The sequence below is a fragment of the Heterobasidion irregulare genome (genome assembly GCF_000320585.1).
Source record: "Heterobasidion irregulare TC 32-1 unplaced genomic scaffold scaffold_09, whole genome shotgun sequence".
Lineage (NCBI taxonomy): Eukaryota > Fungi > Basidiomycota > Agaricomycetes > Russulales > Bondarzewiaceae > Heterobasidion > Heterobasidion irregulare.
In genome coordinates this window covers 1,329,916-1,345,685 of record NW_009258205.1, presented here as the reverse complement: position 1 = coordinate 1,345,685, position 15,770 = coordinate 1,329,916, and the positions used below count along the sequence as shown (strand labels likewise).

At 40.5% G+C, this 15,770-nt stretch overlaps 3 protein-coding genes across 3 annotated transcripts; 2 read left to right on the top strand and 1 right to left on the bottom strand.

Moving 5' to 3' along the window:
- Positions 1-705: 705 nt before the first annotated feature.
- On the bottom strand, positions 706-888 carry HETIRDRAFT_420975 (uncharacterized protein; the record flags this gene model as incomplete). The annotated part of the gene is made up of 1 exon (XM_009551892.1): positions 706-888. One exon carries the CDS (start codon positions 886-888, stop codon positions 706-708), a length of 183 nt encoding a protein of 60 aa, XP_009550187.1.
- Positions 889-6,030: 5,142 nt separating this feature from the next.
- HETIRDRAFT_325047 (uncharacterized protein) lies at positions 6,031-6,594 on the top strand (the record flags this gene model as incomplete). Its single annotated transcript, XM_009551891.1, has 1 exon — positions 6,031-6,594. One exon carries the CDS (start codon positions 6,031-6,033, stop codon positions 6,592-6,594), a length of 564 nt encoding a protein of 187 aa, XP_009550186.1.
- Positions 6,595-7,590: 996 nt separating this feature from the next.
- Positions 7,591-8,043, top strand: HETIRDRAFT_454210 (uncharacterized protein; the record flags this gene model as incomplete). Its single annotated transcript, XM_009551890.1, has 3 exons — positions 7,591-7,650; positions 7,743-7,760; positions 7,816-8,043. The coding sequence occupies 3 exons, from the start codon at positions 7,591-7,593 to the stop codon at positions 8,041-8,043; spliced, it is 306 nt and encodes a 101-aa protein (XP_009550185.1).
- Between the last annotated feature and the right edge of the window lie 7,727 nt (positions 8,044-15,770).

Below are 15,770 nucleotides of genomic sequence, written 5' to 3'. Positions count from 1 at the left end.
GGACCATAGTCCTGTTATTATAGAGCTATCTTTTGGCACTCTTTCTGTGCCACTTGCTTTATTGCCACTGTGCTCAACAACCCCTTGACAATAAGGGTATAAAAACTGCCCTATTACATGTATACCATTATAGAACAAGATCCACTATGTGTATAGCAAATGCATCGTGAGTATGGTTGGGTACCTTTCCCACCTTTTTGTTTTTTTTACAGTTTTAAGACATATAGGTCTGATAGTTTTGATATTATCCTGGACAAAGATAGTTTAATGTCATTTTTGGACAAGAGTTATATAGTTTAACATAGTGAGAAATGAGGTCAACAACAATAATAATAATGATAATGACTAGTTTAGGGTCATTACAGACCAATAGAGTAGTATCCTGTGCATAAAACTATTGACTAGAATATAGGAGGTCCTTTCCTTTTAAATATCCAATAATAGGTAAGGAGTTCCTCAACTTCCTTACCCCTTTTCTTTGCCTTATGCTCTGCCCTCTAGTCAATGAATGTCATTAGTAGTTGTTATCCTGATAGTTGTCACTATCTTTATTAGGTCTGTAATAAGGGTCCACATCATCATAATTTCCTGGATTGTCCAATGCATCCCAAGCATCTAATTCACTCTGAGTCCAGTAGTGATTTCATTGAGTCTTTGAGTCAATATGCTGAGTTTATTGATTACTTCAAGAATTCAGGCCCTCATTTATGTGAAGTTGAGGAGTAGGAGTAGACACTCCATTTTATTGTCATAGGCTTCTGCCAGTTGGTGTTCCATGATGGTGGGGCATCTAAGTTCCTTGATTTTGACAGCTCTTGTTTCATTGATAGATGGGTGGTTCCTCCTCATTAGTATTCCAAATGCTGTAATCAGTATTTTAAACTCCATAATTGGGGTTTGAGGGGCCCCTGCCTCTTGGAGAGCTTATGTGTTCTTTTAGAGGAGTTTGAGTAGTGGTGGATAATGTTGATGGAGTTTGGGTATATGATATTGGGATTCTAGCCTCTGTTAAAGAGGGCTAGGTAATGACACAAAAAGAATGAACTCACTGTAATGTGATGGGTCTGAGTTCTCCTAGGAAGAAGAGTGCTGGTAAGAGTTCTCAATTAATATATAGGGTGAACTCTTCTAAATGGATAAGGAAAGTGCATGGTCATTCCTCTTCTGATTCCTCCCATGTAGCAATATTGGAATATGTCCAAAGTGAGTCTCTAGATCTGTTGGCTTACACTAGCCAATTGTCAGGGTACATCATTCTGTTTATTTCTTAGTTGTCCTACTGAGAAATTAGCAAGTTGCTATAATGCCATGGCAGTGGCCATTTATATTATTGCAAAGATAGTGTTTCACTGTAGAAGAGCATCTGTGTGTTGTTCCAATTCTCCAGAGTAAGAATTTGTACTATCAGCAGGTCCTCCCAAGGCCACAAGAGTTGCTCCACTAGTTGGTACTATATCTAGTAAAGCTCCTGGTAGAATTAAAACTATGCTAGCTACTCCATGGCTTGATTGTTGATCTTCACCTCCTAAATATAGTCCTATGTGACTTTTATTTCCAGTATCCATCATGACTCCAGTAGGATGTGGAACTCAAATTGTAGATCTACTGGGACCACTAGTGTTTCTGTCATTAGTACCCTTATTCCATGATGGGTTTCTAGTGCTTTTCCATAATGGTCAATTGGCACTTCCCTTTCCTTTCTATTCCTCATTGTCATGAGTTCCGACCTATTGCTTTGTGACTTTCACACAGTGCTTAATCATATTTCTTAAGGTTAGGGTTGGATCTGAGTTTTGTAGTTTAGTTTTAAATGGCTATGAAGATGAAATATTCTATGTTAGTTGCAGACTATGCATTGATTGTAGGCTACCTACAGTCTGAGTGTGGCCTGTGTATAGTCTGTGTGTAATCTATTATCAGCTATATACTTGTGACTTGATTACCTATTACATGTGCTCTCATTTTGTATGCTTTTATTGTATATGCTCTTATTGTGTTTGCTTCTGTCATATGTGCTCCCATTGTGTGTGCTTGAATTAGGTATGCTCATATTGGGTATGCTACTATTGTATGTGCTTTTATTAGATGTGCTCTTGTTGGATGTGCTCTTATTGGATGTGCTCTCATTAAGTATGCTCTTATTGAGTGTGCTCTCATTGGGTATGCTCTTATTGGATATGCTCTTATTGGGTATGCTCTTATTGGGTGTGCTCTTATTGGGTATGCTCTTATTGAATGTGCTTTTATTGTATGTGATATGCTTTTGTTAGATATGCTCTAGTTAGATGTACTTCCATCATGTATGCTCCCATTTTATGTACCCACATCATATGTGTTTTTATCAGATATGCTCTAGTTAGGTGTGCTCCTATTATATGTGCTCCCATTACATATAGTGTGCTCCCATTATGTGTGCTTCCATTGTGTATACTCCCATTGTGTATATACCTATCACATGTGCTTCTATTAGATATGCTTTGGTTGGGTGTGCTTCTATTATGTGTGGTATGCTCCTATTAGATGTGCTCTAGTTGTGTGTGCTTTGATTATATATGCCCCTATTGCATATGCTCCTATTGCATATGCTCCTATTGCATATGCTCCTATTGCATATGCTCCTATTGCTTGTACTCTTGTTGCATGTGCTCCCATTGCATATGCTCCTATTGTGTGTGCTTTTATTGTGTATGCTTCTATTGTGTATGCTCCCATACTCTTATCATGTGTGCTCTTATTGTATGTGCTCTTGTTGTATGTGCTCTTGTTGTGTGTGCTCCTATTACATATGCTCCCATTGTATATATTCTCATTGTGTGTGCTTCCATTGTATGTGCTCCTGTTGTATGTGCTCCTATTAGTTTCATTGCACTTCTTTTATAGGTTATTGGACATTTTAATCTAACTTGAATAATGTTCTTAGAGTTTTCCACTACTATAAAAGACATATACACAGAATGCATAGATTTAGCAGGTATTGAGTTAGAAATATAAGGTACATTGATAGTTAGAGTCAGAATATTTCACCTCATGCTTTATGAATTTTGTCATATTTTGTCAGGTTCTCTTTTTGGATTTTTGGTGCAGAAAATGCTTTGATCAAGAGAAGAGAAATTAATAATTTGGGTTCTCATGTGGTTTTCATGTATTGCCATGCGAGATACTGCCCTTGCATTTTTTTTAGATTGTCCTTATTTACAGTTGAGAGAATAGTAGTATTTAGGATAATAATGGGTTGTTTGAGTATGGTTGAGGGTCCTCTCTTATCAAATTGTCCGGTGTCTAGGTTAGTGATGGCCAGGATAATATCAGAAAAGGAGTTTTGGAATGAAGATGAGACTGTTGAGTTGTCATAAAGGAGCACAATTATAAGGGTTAAGAGAGGCAGTGGAGGTTTGACTCTTAGCTATAAGGGGGCTTGAGTATCCCTTTTTATATACTCATAGTTTGATTTCTATGGGACAAGGTTTATAAGGGTATGCCTTGTGGAAATCTTATAATGCTTTTCTAATAGTCCTTTTGGAAGGGTATAAGGTTTCCCTGTGTTGTCAGCTTCTAGGTACCCTTTCCACTTCACAAGGTATCTGATCATCTGGAAAACACCCCCTTATATTAGCTCCGGATTATATCTAATAGTGTCTAAAAGTATCTAAAAGTGTTAATAGCATCTAAAAGTGTCTAATTTCCTAATTGGGAGCAACATACTGTGAGCATTGGATTGGTTTCTAATTTCATGATATTAGCACTAATTCTATACTAAGAAGTCTTCAATTATTAGTAGGAAATAGTAAGTACTACTGCTCTATCAGTGAGAAGGTAAAGATGTGGCATATTCTATATTATTTTAGCATATTACTCTCCTTTATATATGCCTGCACTATTATCTTGTAGCTCTTTTGCTGACTATCTAGCTACTTTTAAAAGGGACATAGGAAGAGAGAAATATACATTGATGCCCCTAGAAACTTTGTTGGCAGCTTGGCAGCTGCCACAAGAGGCTATGAAGACCTAGGTACCTTGGCCTTGCACATAATATCATTAAAGTTGTCATTGTTAGCCAATGCCTGCTACTGGTCATTATAGGACACAACATATGGGTTGGGCTTAGGGATATGCTATATGCAGCCTTGTAGACCTTGTCTATTAGTACAGTGGTCAATACTATCTTGTGCAGCACACAATCATCATCACTATTGATATTACAATTTTTAGCACTATTTATATTGTTCATTGCCTTGTTATACAAAAGATGCTCAAACTTGGTGTTTTCCTATAGCTATTAGGCTGTGGAAAAGACAGTCATATTGGTATGTGGTGCCAAAATGATAGGAAATATATGCATTAAGCATATTAAGATCACCTCCAACAATCTTGTGCTTATTTATATATAGGCATGCCATACATACACTCTTGTCCCCACCCTCTACCTCACTAGTGGCTATTTGGAAAACCCCTCTCTCTTATTGGATCTTGATTATTCATAATCATGTTTTTGATCAAATTTGCAAATTCAGGTAGCATTGTCTATACTAGTAGAGTCCCATTGAATATTACACTCAATCATAGTTTTACATATTCTCAGTCCAAATTGTATAAGTGCCATAATTTATTTTTATCCTATATCAAGTGTATTATTGATTTTCCATTGGTTTATTATCTTCTTAGCTGGTGTTTAAACTAAATCCTGAAAGACCTGACTTTTTAGGTATTTATTGACCTGTTTATTTATAAGATAGAGGAAAGATAAATGTTGAATATAATCAGAGATGTTGAGGTTGCCTATATTATGTCTACTTATTTTGATTACCAAGTTCATATCTTAGACCTTGTGGCTTAGTGGCTTAGAGCATCTGTCCCAGGTGCTTGTATACATGAGGTTGTTGGTTCAACTCTGGCAGAAGGCAAGTTTGTTATAAAGTATGTTCTGTGTTTAGGTATTTAACTAGTGCTCTAATAGACATGACTCTATAAGAAGGCTATGAGAACCGTGATGCTTGATTTATTATGATTTTTTCGAAATTTCAAGTTATAATGAATCCTAATAATTCTTAATTTAGGAAAATTATGTCTAATTAGAACAGGTTTAGAGGGGGGTAAGCTAAAAATGTCTAATCCTAATCTTTCATAATTATGCATAAATAGAACTAATTAGAGCTTAATACAAGGGAGTGGTTTTCCAAATGATTCCTTGCCCTTGATATTTTGAGTCTAAAATAGCCTCCACCTTGTAATGTTCTTCATCATTGAATATCTTTAGTAGAGGTTTGATGAAGTTGGCCCCATGGGCTTCTGTTTCCTTGTATTCAGTTAGCATGGCTGCATGGAATACAGGGTGGACTTTCCAGTGATCAGAGATTTTCAACTTATATGCCAGGGATCTAACCTTTCCTATGATTTTGAAGGGACCATATTGCCTCAGTGCTAACTTGAATTTGGGGTGCATGGTCTAAATATGGGTTTCTTCTAACCAAACTTGGATTTCTTCTTCCTATTAAGGAAGTTTCTGGCTAAAGTATCAATCCTTGGCTTATTGTGCTGCCATTTATAAGCTAGCTATGGCTTCTTTCTATACTTCTATAATTGTCCATATTTGTTCTGTCACTATAGATACCTTGGTCTCTAGCACTGAGTTGGCTAAATAAAAAGGGTTGGAGCCATATAGAACTTTGAATAGTGGTTTCCCAGTAATAGAATATCTCTGTGTATTATGAGAGAATTTTGTGAATGGGAGAAGATCCACCCAATTATCTTGGTGATAGTTACAGAATGTTTGGAGAAATTATTCAATTTTCTGATTGACCCATTCTATTTCCCTATCTATTTAGGGATGGTATGCCATGCTAAGAGCAGCAGTACAGAAGAAGAGTGTCTCTGGAACGAAGTAGAAACTGTTGGGACCTACCACTCTAATACAGGGAACCGGCGCTGGTAATCCCTGAAGATTCAGAACAAGAGGAACTAACCTCACAATCAGACTCCAACTTATCATTAAACCAAACACCGATCAACACCCGAAATGAACCACTCGCTGAAATGTCGGGACAAGCTTCGACTTCTACAAATGCCCCTCCCACGACAGTACAACCCAGGAGAGGAAAGGCCAAACTCCCAGACAACTATACAGGCGACCACATTGAATCCCAGAAATTCATGCTCCAATGCCTTCTTCTTTTCACAGCAGAATCTGACCGGTACAAGACTGATCAGGACAACATATCCCTTGTGCTCTCATGCATGAGATATAGTACAGCAAGAGCTTGGGTAGAGAACTTCCTCCTCAAATCAGTAGGGGCAGACCCCCCCACTGACCTAGGCACCTGGGCAAACTTTTTAGCAAAGTTCAAACTACAATTTAGGGAGACAGGCAAGACTGATAAAGTGCAAAGCGCACTTATGGCTTTCTCCCAAGGACAAATGATGGTTGACAGATACTCCAACCAATTCATCCTTATTGCCACTGACACCAACATCTCCAACAAGGAACAAGTCCCTTACTTCCAACGTGAGCTAGACCCACGCGTCATGGACAAAATATATGACAAGGAAGTGCAACCAAAGGACACCATTCAGGATTGGATTAACACGGTGTTACGCTAGAGGTGGCTCTAAGTGCCGAGCACAACACCAAAACAACCTCTAATGCAGGGGTGCTAGAGCTAGTATCTGATACACAAGGAATCATTAGTGAGGACTTTAGAAATAGATGGTGCACTTAAGACGCAGCAAGGAGTATGAGGTTATAGCGCCCAATGGCTTCAGGACTGCACCAAACACCGACCAAACATTCGGTCAGTCATGTCGGCGATTCAGTCGGTAACGAGGAGGTAGTGTCGCAACTGACAACTATGTGCTTCAAGAGCCACACGGGACTCTGACAATATACAAGGGAGGATGAGGGGTACGAGTGAAGAGATGAGTACAAATGCAAACAAGGCCAGACAACAAAGATGACAAGTTTTCAGAAGTCGATGAAGATGATTTCGATGGTTGAGATGAGTGCAAATGAGCTCTAAACTGTGGGGTGCAAAAGCTGGTTTATTCCAGAGTTGTATGTAGGTTTTTATAGTAAACAGAGCCCCTAAGTAAAATATTAAATAAGAAATGAGAGTAGATGTCGAATGGGCGCCAAGCCTTAGCAATTAGAGAAGATAAGACAGTAGGTGAGATGTCCATATGGGTTCCAAAGGTGACAAGGTAAAAGTTAATCAGTGATGACGAAATCTCGAACGTTCGGGATCCATCACCTGAGCGTAGGAACAAGTCCTCACCAACCCAATGCTGAACGAGTTGACAGAGGAACCAGTCCTCACTGCCCAGAACCCACCATTGCTGTTCTTACCCTAAATCTCAACAATTTCTCGGATGACAATGCTAAGGATTATGCCAAGTTCAAAGAAAGGGAAAGGACCCACCAACTATCGCCAAGGTGGAATTTTTAAGATACACCACGGCATGAAGGCTCTGATGACCGAAACTCACCGAGCATTAGCGAACCACCAGCTAGAGTTCCACCTCCTGCTGGAGTTGCGCCAAATGCTGGAGTTGCAGGTCCCTCGGGACTATGAGCAAGAACTGTAACTCAACTTCCAAGCCATGGAGCAACTGAATCAGTATCAGTTCTACCAGGAACTCCACACTCACCAGTACCAGCTGGTAGACAGATTCCCAGCTCTATGGGAAGACCTACCCCTCATGCAAATCCTCACTCCAGAGAATTGGAATGACATGCAGATGCACTTCTCCAGTGCAACACCATCTCCGTGGTAATACAAATGGCCACAGCCATGGCCCTCCAACGACTCACTAACTTTTCAGCAGGGCAACCCGGAAATGAAAATAGCGATGTACCTCGATGACTGGCTAGTGCCAGTCTCCAGATCAGAATGCTCGCCCTCCAGACCAACCCTGACACAGCCTCCTGGTACAAACATAATGATAGATGACCACAAGCTCTCCTCATCCACCCTGATGAGTTCTCTCAGTATGTCAACAGAGAGCTCCTTCCAGCTCTCCTCTTCACTGGAGAACTGGGGAATGTCCAACTAAGCAGAACTGACCCTTTCCACATTGTCACTTGGAACATACCATGTCCCGGAGAATATCCCGTGCCTGTATCAAATCCAAGAAGGCCTCTGTACATGGTCGTGGAACGCCCTTGTCCAAGATAACGAGAGGTTCATACAGTGCATAGCAATTCCACGACCTCCTCCTCTCACCGGGTACAAAACATTCCCATATCCCAGGGTGGTACCGACAAGGAGGAACTGCCCATCTATCAAAGAAATGAAGGAAGAAGAAGTCGGGGAAGCCAGGCAACCCTCCAATGTGGAACAACTGTTGGCAGGGGTATTCAACACTGGCCTGGAACACCTCCTACTAGTGCTCGATTTTGCATGGACGAGGGACAGAATAACCAAAGTAGCCACAGAACTTGCTGCGCTGACTTGGAGACTCAAAGAAATCGCTCTTGGACTCAATCCGAGCTTGATGCATGGGATGCTTTAAATGATCCGGGAAACTATAATGACACAGATCCCTATTATCGACCCGACAAAGGAGGCGATGGGTATCAAGGACCTTACAATTACTAAGAAAGACTAATAACAAGGCAAGAAAGGGGGTAAGGAAGCTAAGGAACTCCTTCCCGATAGGAGTTAAGGTCTGAAATGACCTAAAAATAGTTTGTCTGCAACAACATAAAACTAGGTTTGTCTCTCAAGATGTTAGACTGTATGACCTTGTCCAAAAAAGACATTAAACTACCCCACGTCTGGGATGATGTCTAAACTATTGGACCTGCATGTCTTCAAACTGTAAAAAGACAAGAAGGCAGGGGAAGTACCTGACCACCCATCCTAGTTCAAATGATGGTAAGAATCAAGGGCACATAAGCAGGCATAATTCCATGTACAACCTATGGTGGAATCCTTCTACATCCTTGCTGTCAAGGGGTAATCTGACAGATGCACCAAGCATCCCATTTAGATCCTCAGTTTTACAGGGTTTTTTCTGCATTAGGGAACTCTCTACATGACAAACTCTACTCGTAGGTGTCAACAAGCCAGCTCTTCATCTTGGTACAATGAAGGTGCCCGTACATAACTGGTTGCAAGTCCGAGGCCAAGAATTATGATGCATAACTTGTTAAGTGAACCCTCATAGTCAAGGTCTGCCTGGTGTTTTGGACGTCCCACTTTGGATCTCCAGTTTTACAGGATCATTTCCACATTAGGGGATCCTAACTGCTAATGCATGAGATAAGTAGAGTCCGGGCTACCTCTACTTAACGTGCTTCCTCCAAGGAATGTGAGGCCACAAAATTATATCCAGAACAATGTAAAACTACCAAAGGCTTGGTCCACAATGACTATAAACTACTAGGGTCCACAATGATGTTAAACTAGTCCTCATCCAAAATAATGGAAAACTACCCCTCATCCAAGATAATGTTAAACTACCATCAACCCAAGGAGTGTGGTTGTATTCTAGTGAAGTGTGGATTTTTGGGAGGATCTGTGTCGCAGAACCCTGCCTGTAAGTGGTCAAAGTGCTTCAATGTTCACTTGCTTTTCGGTAAAAGAACATCGGGTCATCTTGGTTCAAATCCAAGCGAAGGGTCTGGGGATGTAGAAGAGCACACATCTCTTCACGGCACACCCAGTCTAGTCCTGGAGTCAAAGTACAAGAAATTCCACTCCAAGACCTAGTCAGGAGGCAACTAGGACAGGTGCCTCGAGTTAGGAATCTAGTTAGACGGGCTAGATCACATGACTCTCTTTAGCTCACATCATGGAAGAACGACAAGAGCAGGCCACTCATCTTGAAAAAGGGTCTATTCTACCACCGCATCCAAAAAGACATTAAACTACTGTCCCTTTATTCTAGGGATCATAGGATGTCATCTCAAGATTGAGATAGCATCACGTTCGCAATGATGGAAAACTATTTGTCCCTTTTTGCATAGGGATTGTGTGGTGGTGTCTTTATTACCAAGACATCACCATGTCCGGAATGACACTAAACTACCATCCTTTCAAGAAAAAGGATTGTGTAGCGACATCTTAATCACGAAGGTGCACCGTGTTCACAATGATATTAAACTACCTGCTCCTTACTGCATGAGAGTTGTGATTGGCAACCCTGGGTCCTAATCGTCCACAACAACAGAAAACTATTCGTCCCTTTCCCGATAAGGATCGTAAGATAGCATCTTAATCACAAGAAGATGTTATCAATGTCCAGAATGACATTAAACTACTGTCCTTTCAAGCGTAGGGACCATGCGTGGCAATCTTCACAAAGATACCGTGCATTCACGACGACGTTAAACTAGTGCCCCTCAGAGCTTAGGGGTTGTTATTGATGTCCATGCCATTGGACACCAATACGTCTGCAAAGATGTTAAACTACTTGTCCCTTTCTGGTACAGGGATTATTGGTCAACATCATTTTGACGAAAATATGTCAACAGTCATCCACAATGACGATAAACTATTTGCCCCTTTTAGCATAGGGATCATCATCAACGTTGTTCTTGATGAGAATGACGCTGATAACGTCCGAAATGACAGTAAACTATCTTCATCCTCAGAAGGCTAAGTCTATCGTGACTTGAGGGACATAGTCAGACGATAGCACCCACCTATGGCATGGCGTTAAACTGCAAGCTCGCCTATAGCATGACATTAAACCACTGACTTGCCTACCTCACGGCATTAAACTGAGCAGTCTCACAACATTGAGACGTTACAAGTTATCCAGTTTGATATAGCATAAACCGTTCCCCATCATGCCTCAGTGGAATCTGGAGCAGGTAAAATCTGGTCTAGGGCCCTATGCACATAACCAGCAAATGATCCGGCATGCAGAAGCATCTTTCCCCACAGATACTCCATGTTAATGATAAAACAGGTCCGCAACGACCTTGAAAGTAAACTACTAGGAGGTGCAGAGCGCCTTAATATCGTCCGTAATGACGATAAACTACGGACCATCCAGAATGATATTTAAACTACTATTATGGATATATCTCGCAACCTGACAAATATATCAGCTGTGGTCTTGATATCTATTTGTGCATGTGAACGGGCAGACTTGGAGAAGAAGTCAGACTCCTCCTTACTCCTCACTGCACCCTTCAAGTCTAATTCTCTTCACATACTTGCCTCGAACCCAACACTACATGTGGTATTCCCCACTATAGGCCCACATTTGTGACAAACAAACTCTGGATGCCGTAAACTGCCTTACCGGAGATGAGTCCACTGTATGGGGACAATACTGCTTGGGATTTAGCTAGTAACCTCACCGGAGATGAGCTCACCGGATGGGAGCAATACTGCTTAGGACGACGATAGGGTAGCCTGGAGAAGTAGGCCTAAGCCTTCGTAAAGTGATCAACCTACTTGTCCGTGGGCACGCTTCATCGTCAAGAGGAACTAACAAGTCATGAGGATAGACAACTATTCTGGAAACACTGAGGTTTGGCCCTTGAAGAAGGAAGAAGAAGATAATGATGACACAAATCAGAACCCACAAGCTAGAGTTTCTACTCATCCACACACCACTTGCATTCATATGCCTTTCTTGATGCTGATCCAGGGAGGCTGGAGTAAGACCATGACGGGTATACCCATGGCAAAATAATCCTCATGGGTGAAGGAAGAAAATCCTACAGATGAGGGATTGGAACCCCAACAAGCAACAAACAAATAGCTCAACGGAGATGGAAAACTCCTAGAGGATCAAACAATGTAAGCCAGTCTTCCTCCCAGAAAATGAAGTCATGTCCCAGAAGTCGCATCCGGAGACCTATTGTTGGATCAAGAAAGCAAATTGTATATGGAGTGGCGATGACATGCAAAGCGCGGTCCTACTAAGCAAATAGGATGTAGAAAGGGGGTATTGTTATGATCACAACTTATTGGGCCTTAACGGCGGTTTATTCCGATATGATCATCATAAATACTAGACAGCCTCACAGGTTGAGGCATACATCAAGGTACAGGTAATAACCTTGGTCATCCATTCCCAACGGATCACCCATTGTTGGTCGAGTATCACAAGCCTTTATTGCAGCGGGCATTCTTTCCCACCTTACAAACTACTCACACGCAGGGCATGAAGCTCCTAGTCTTTCCTGGCTGGAAGGAGACAATCAGAAAAGCACAAGAGTAGTCATCCTGAGAGAGACGACTTAGGAGAATACCTACAGATACATATTTGGTATTCTCATGCCCTATTTCATAAAGTAGTATATAAGGCCCATAGAGTAGGCTGGTGGATCTCCAGTCTATTTTCCTTGTTCTAGTACTGTCTTCCTACAGTACTCCTTCACGCCATGCAATCTTCCTACTGCACCTCTGCAAATCTATATTGGCTCCTGTGCTATACGTACAGTCAAGACCATTGTTCCACCCTTCCTCTACGAGTGACCTAGGGAAGAACCTCCTACTCTTGGGGTTATCGAATAAACAGTTCATAACACTGAGTTATTATAAATGTGGACAGATATTTGATATAGTTGCTACATATGGCTAAAGTGTTTACTGTGGATGACAGATCACAATCAATCAGCTTACTTAGTATTTAGAAGCACAGACCAGATCTCTATCTGGCCCTAAATAGACTATATGTATTATTAGCCAAGCTAAGCTTCTTAGAAGATTAGCTCATTTACTTTATATACATCTTGATCTCTGCACTACACCTGGTGTCTGGCTCCCTTCAGCCCATGCATCGCAAACTCTGTCAGATCATTGTAAATATACCTAGTCTGACAAAGCACTAGATTTGTCTTATAGTTCTAACTATCCTCCCTTCTCTACAACTTATCAAGGACTTACTGCTTACCAAGTCATCTATTGGAATCTCTCAGAAGTTATCTGTTGTATTGGAGAAGACTTACCAGTTCCTGATGAATACTGTCCTATTATCAATCAGTACCTCCTCCACCTCTTTGAGGATAATGCTCAAAGCTCCATTTCCTCACTCTCTATCAAAGAGATCCTTAGCCATGTCTACAGAACTCAACTCACAAGGGAGGAGCAGAAATCCAAGTTGAATCTTGTAGAGGCCATTCTATTAAAGGCAAAACAGGCTAACATTGACATTCTTTGCAGCCTGGCAGTGGACAAGGGATGCAATCAATCAGCACTAAGCAAACAAAATCATAGCAATAATAGCAAGAGTCATGTCTTTGCCCTCTCAACAGGAGTTGCTTGCATGCTACTAGCAGTTTTACAAGGCAATGTTAAATGATGCCATTGCATTTCAGATTTGCATAGTCTATGTACAAGAAAGGAAGGTTGGAAATAATGGCCTAGTTTCTATGGAGTTAAAAAACATACCAAACAGATCTTGTCTTGTCCCAACAGCATAGCTCTTGTATGCAAAGCATGATCTCATTGATAGGATATTGTTAGAGGACAGCAAAGTCAACCACACCAATGATAGCACTCCACATTCAATTTTGATCTGCAAACAGTGTCTCAGGGTGCTTCAGGTTATAAATATAGCCACACATCTAAAATATTCCCTAGCAAATAATCTTTGGGTAGGGAATGTACCTTGGCAGCTCTGCTTTCTCACTTTCCTGAGTAGCTCTTAGTTGCTCTACTCTATACCTACATCTATGTCTTTAAGCTTATCCCTAAGCTAAGTTATGGCTAGATAGATATCTTGACTCTATAGTCTGGCATGTGAGAAAATGTCATAATATATAAGCAGGATATTGATAGAGTTGTAGCAATAATGCAAGGCAGACTGATGCCTCAACCACCTTATATTCTTGCATTTCTTATCTTAGTAACTTTTGTTGGCTTGTGTTTACTTCCAAAATAGTGGCTTCAATCAACTTTCTAAGTTAGACAACGGCATGTTCTAGATACCCTTTAGTGGCTAAAAGAGAACAACCCTAAATACTACAGGGATATTGAGATCAGTGACACACAGATCAGGGAACTTCTAGAAGATGATGTACCTGATAAGCTCATTACTAATGTTTATCAGTCAACAGATGTTAGAATTCTCAACCAAAAACATGATGGCTATGTTCCCCAGAAAAATGACACTGAGTATGTCAATGGAGCATCAATAGAGCCAGTAAAAAGTGGGAACAGCATAGCTACAGAAGGTCAATACTATATTAGATTGTGAAAATTGACATATGCTAACAACCTGAAAACAAATGATATTGAGCCTGATATGATCCCTCTTCAGGTTTTAGACATGGCTGACACAGATCTAAGCAACATCACTGCTAGTGAACTTATGCTTTATAGATTGGCAAATTTGTGGCAGACAGGTAGAGAAGATAGTTATGTAGTGCACTATGGAAAAAAGCCTGTCAGCAATTTTGGATGACCAAAGAAAGGGGAAACATGTCCATATGATCCTTACTATTCAAACTTCTTTGAAAGGGCATTCCCAATCCTATTTTCCTATAGATATGATGGTATTAAAGCTGATTAGCCAGTTTAGGTCTCATTTATGGAGCATATACATTGGTTGCTAACATACTATGATTGGTGGTTCTGCATACATAAGACATTTTCCTTCATGGCCTTTGGGATCAAATAGCATCACCAGGGTCTTAATTCTGCACACATATAGATGCGACATCATAACTTTAAAGTAAATGCCTAGATTCTGTCCACAATAATAGTGATGTTATTAGCAATGCTCTCAGTCAGGGTATTGGGATGAGCTATAATACTGGTACGATTAGTTGCCATATAGGACACACTAAGGTTAGTAGAGATGACATTGACATGAGCATTTTTTATGGACTCTCCAATACCCCTGGTTCTATCTTATAGCAAGTTAAAATGTTTCTTCTAATGTTGAAAAGATGAAAAACTTACCTCACTTCTAGCTGTATTAGGTTGTGTAGAGGAGTTGAGACTGCTCTCTATGTTACTTGAAATTACTAATCCATCTGGCTGAATGCCCTAGGCAGTTATTAGAGCTATATCATTTATTGTTGCTGGCCTTACTACCTCATGTGTGGCATTTGCATAGAGTGGGGTTGTTAAGAAAATATCAGACCTGTATAATAAAACAGGTAAGACTTTATTGATTTATTTCTAAGATATAGGATAAGTGCAATGGATCATGGATGTCCAGCATGCCTTGTGTGGTTAAATTGGTACCATGGCCTCATTATTGTTATTTTGCTATGATCATGGTTGATGATCTAGTGTCATGGTTGTAGGCTAATTGCTGTACAGAAGCAAAAGGCAAGATGTCAGAAATAAGGACCATTTATGAGTGTTATAGTCTTCTTGCTCCTCTCTACCTAACAGACTACTTTGCTTAACTGGACAGGAAATAAATGGCCTAAGAAAGTGATCTGTCTTCTTATGTGAAAAACCTTAGATAAAAGCAGGGTAATCATTGGTGGCTATGTGCCTTGCTTTCTAGTGAGCTGGGGATCTGCCACAAAATCTCAATTAAGGGAAGTGATAGGACATTTCCTAGGAATAGAAATTGGCAGCTGCAAGACTTATATAGGACTACTTTGAAGGTGCAAGACCATGCAGCAAGAGTTTATACCAAATCTGGGAGGCACCCTCCTAAATTTTAGATGCATAGTACCCATTGATGATTTGGCCATTTTGATCTTAAATATACCTCATTGTTATATTGTGGCTAAGGTATACATTGCTTTTACCTTTCTTCTTTGGAACTTGGTTGGAATCTGTGACATTATCATATTTTGAGGCCACTGCCTAGTCCTACATTGTCCAAATAGTGACAAAGAGGACATCTGA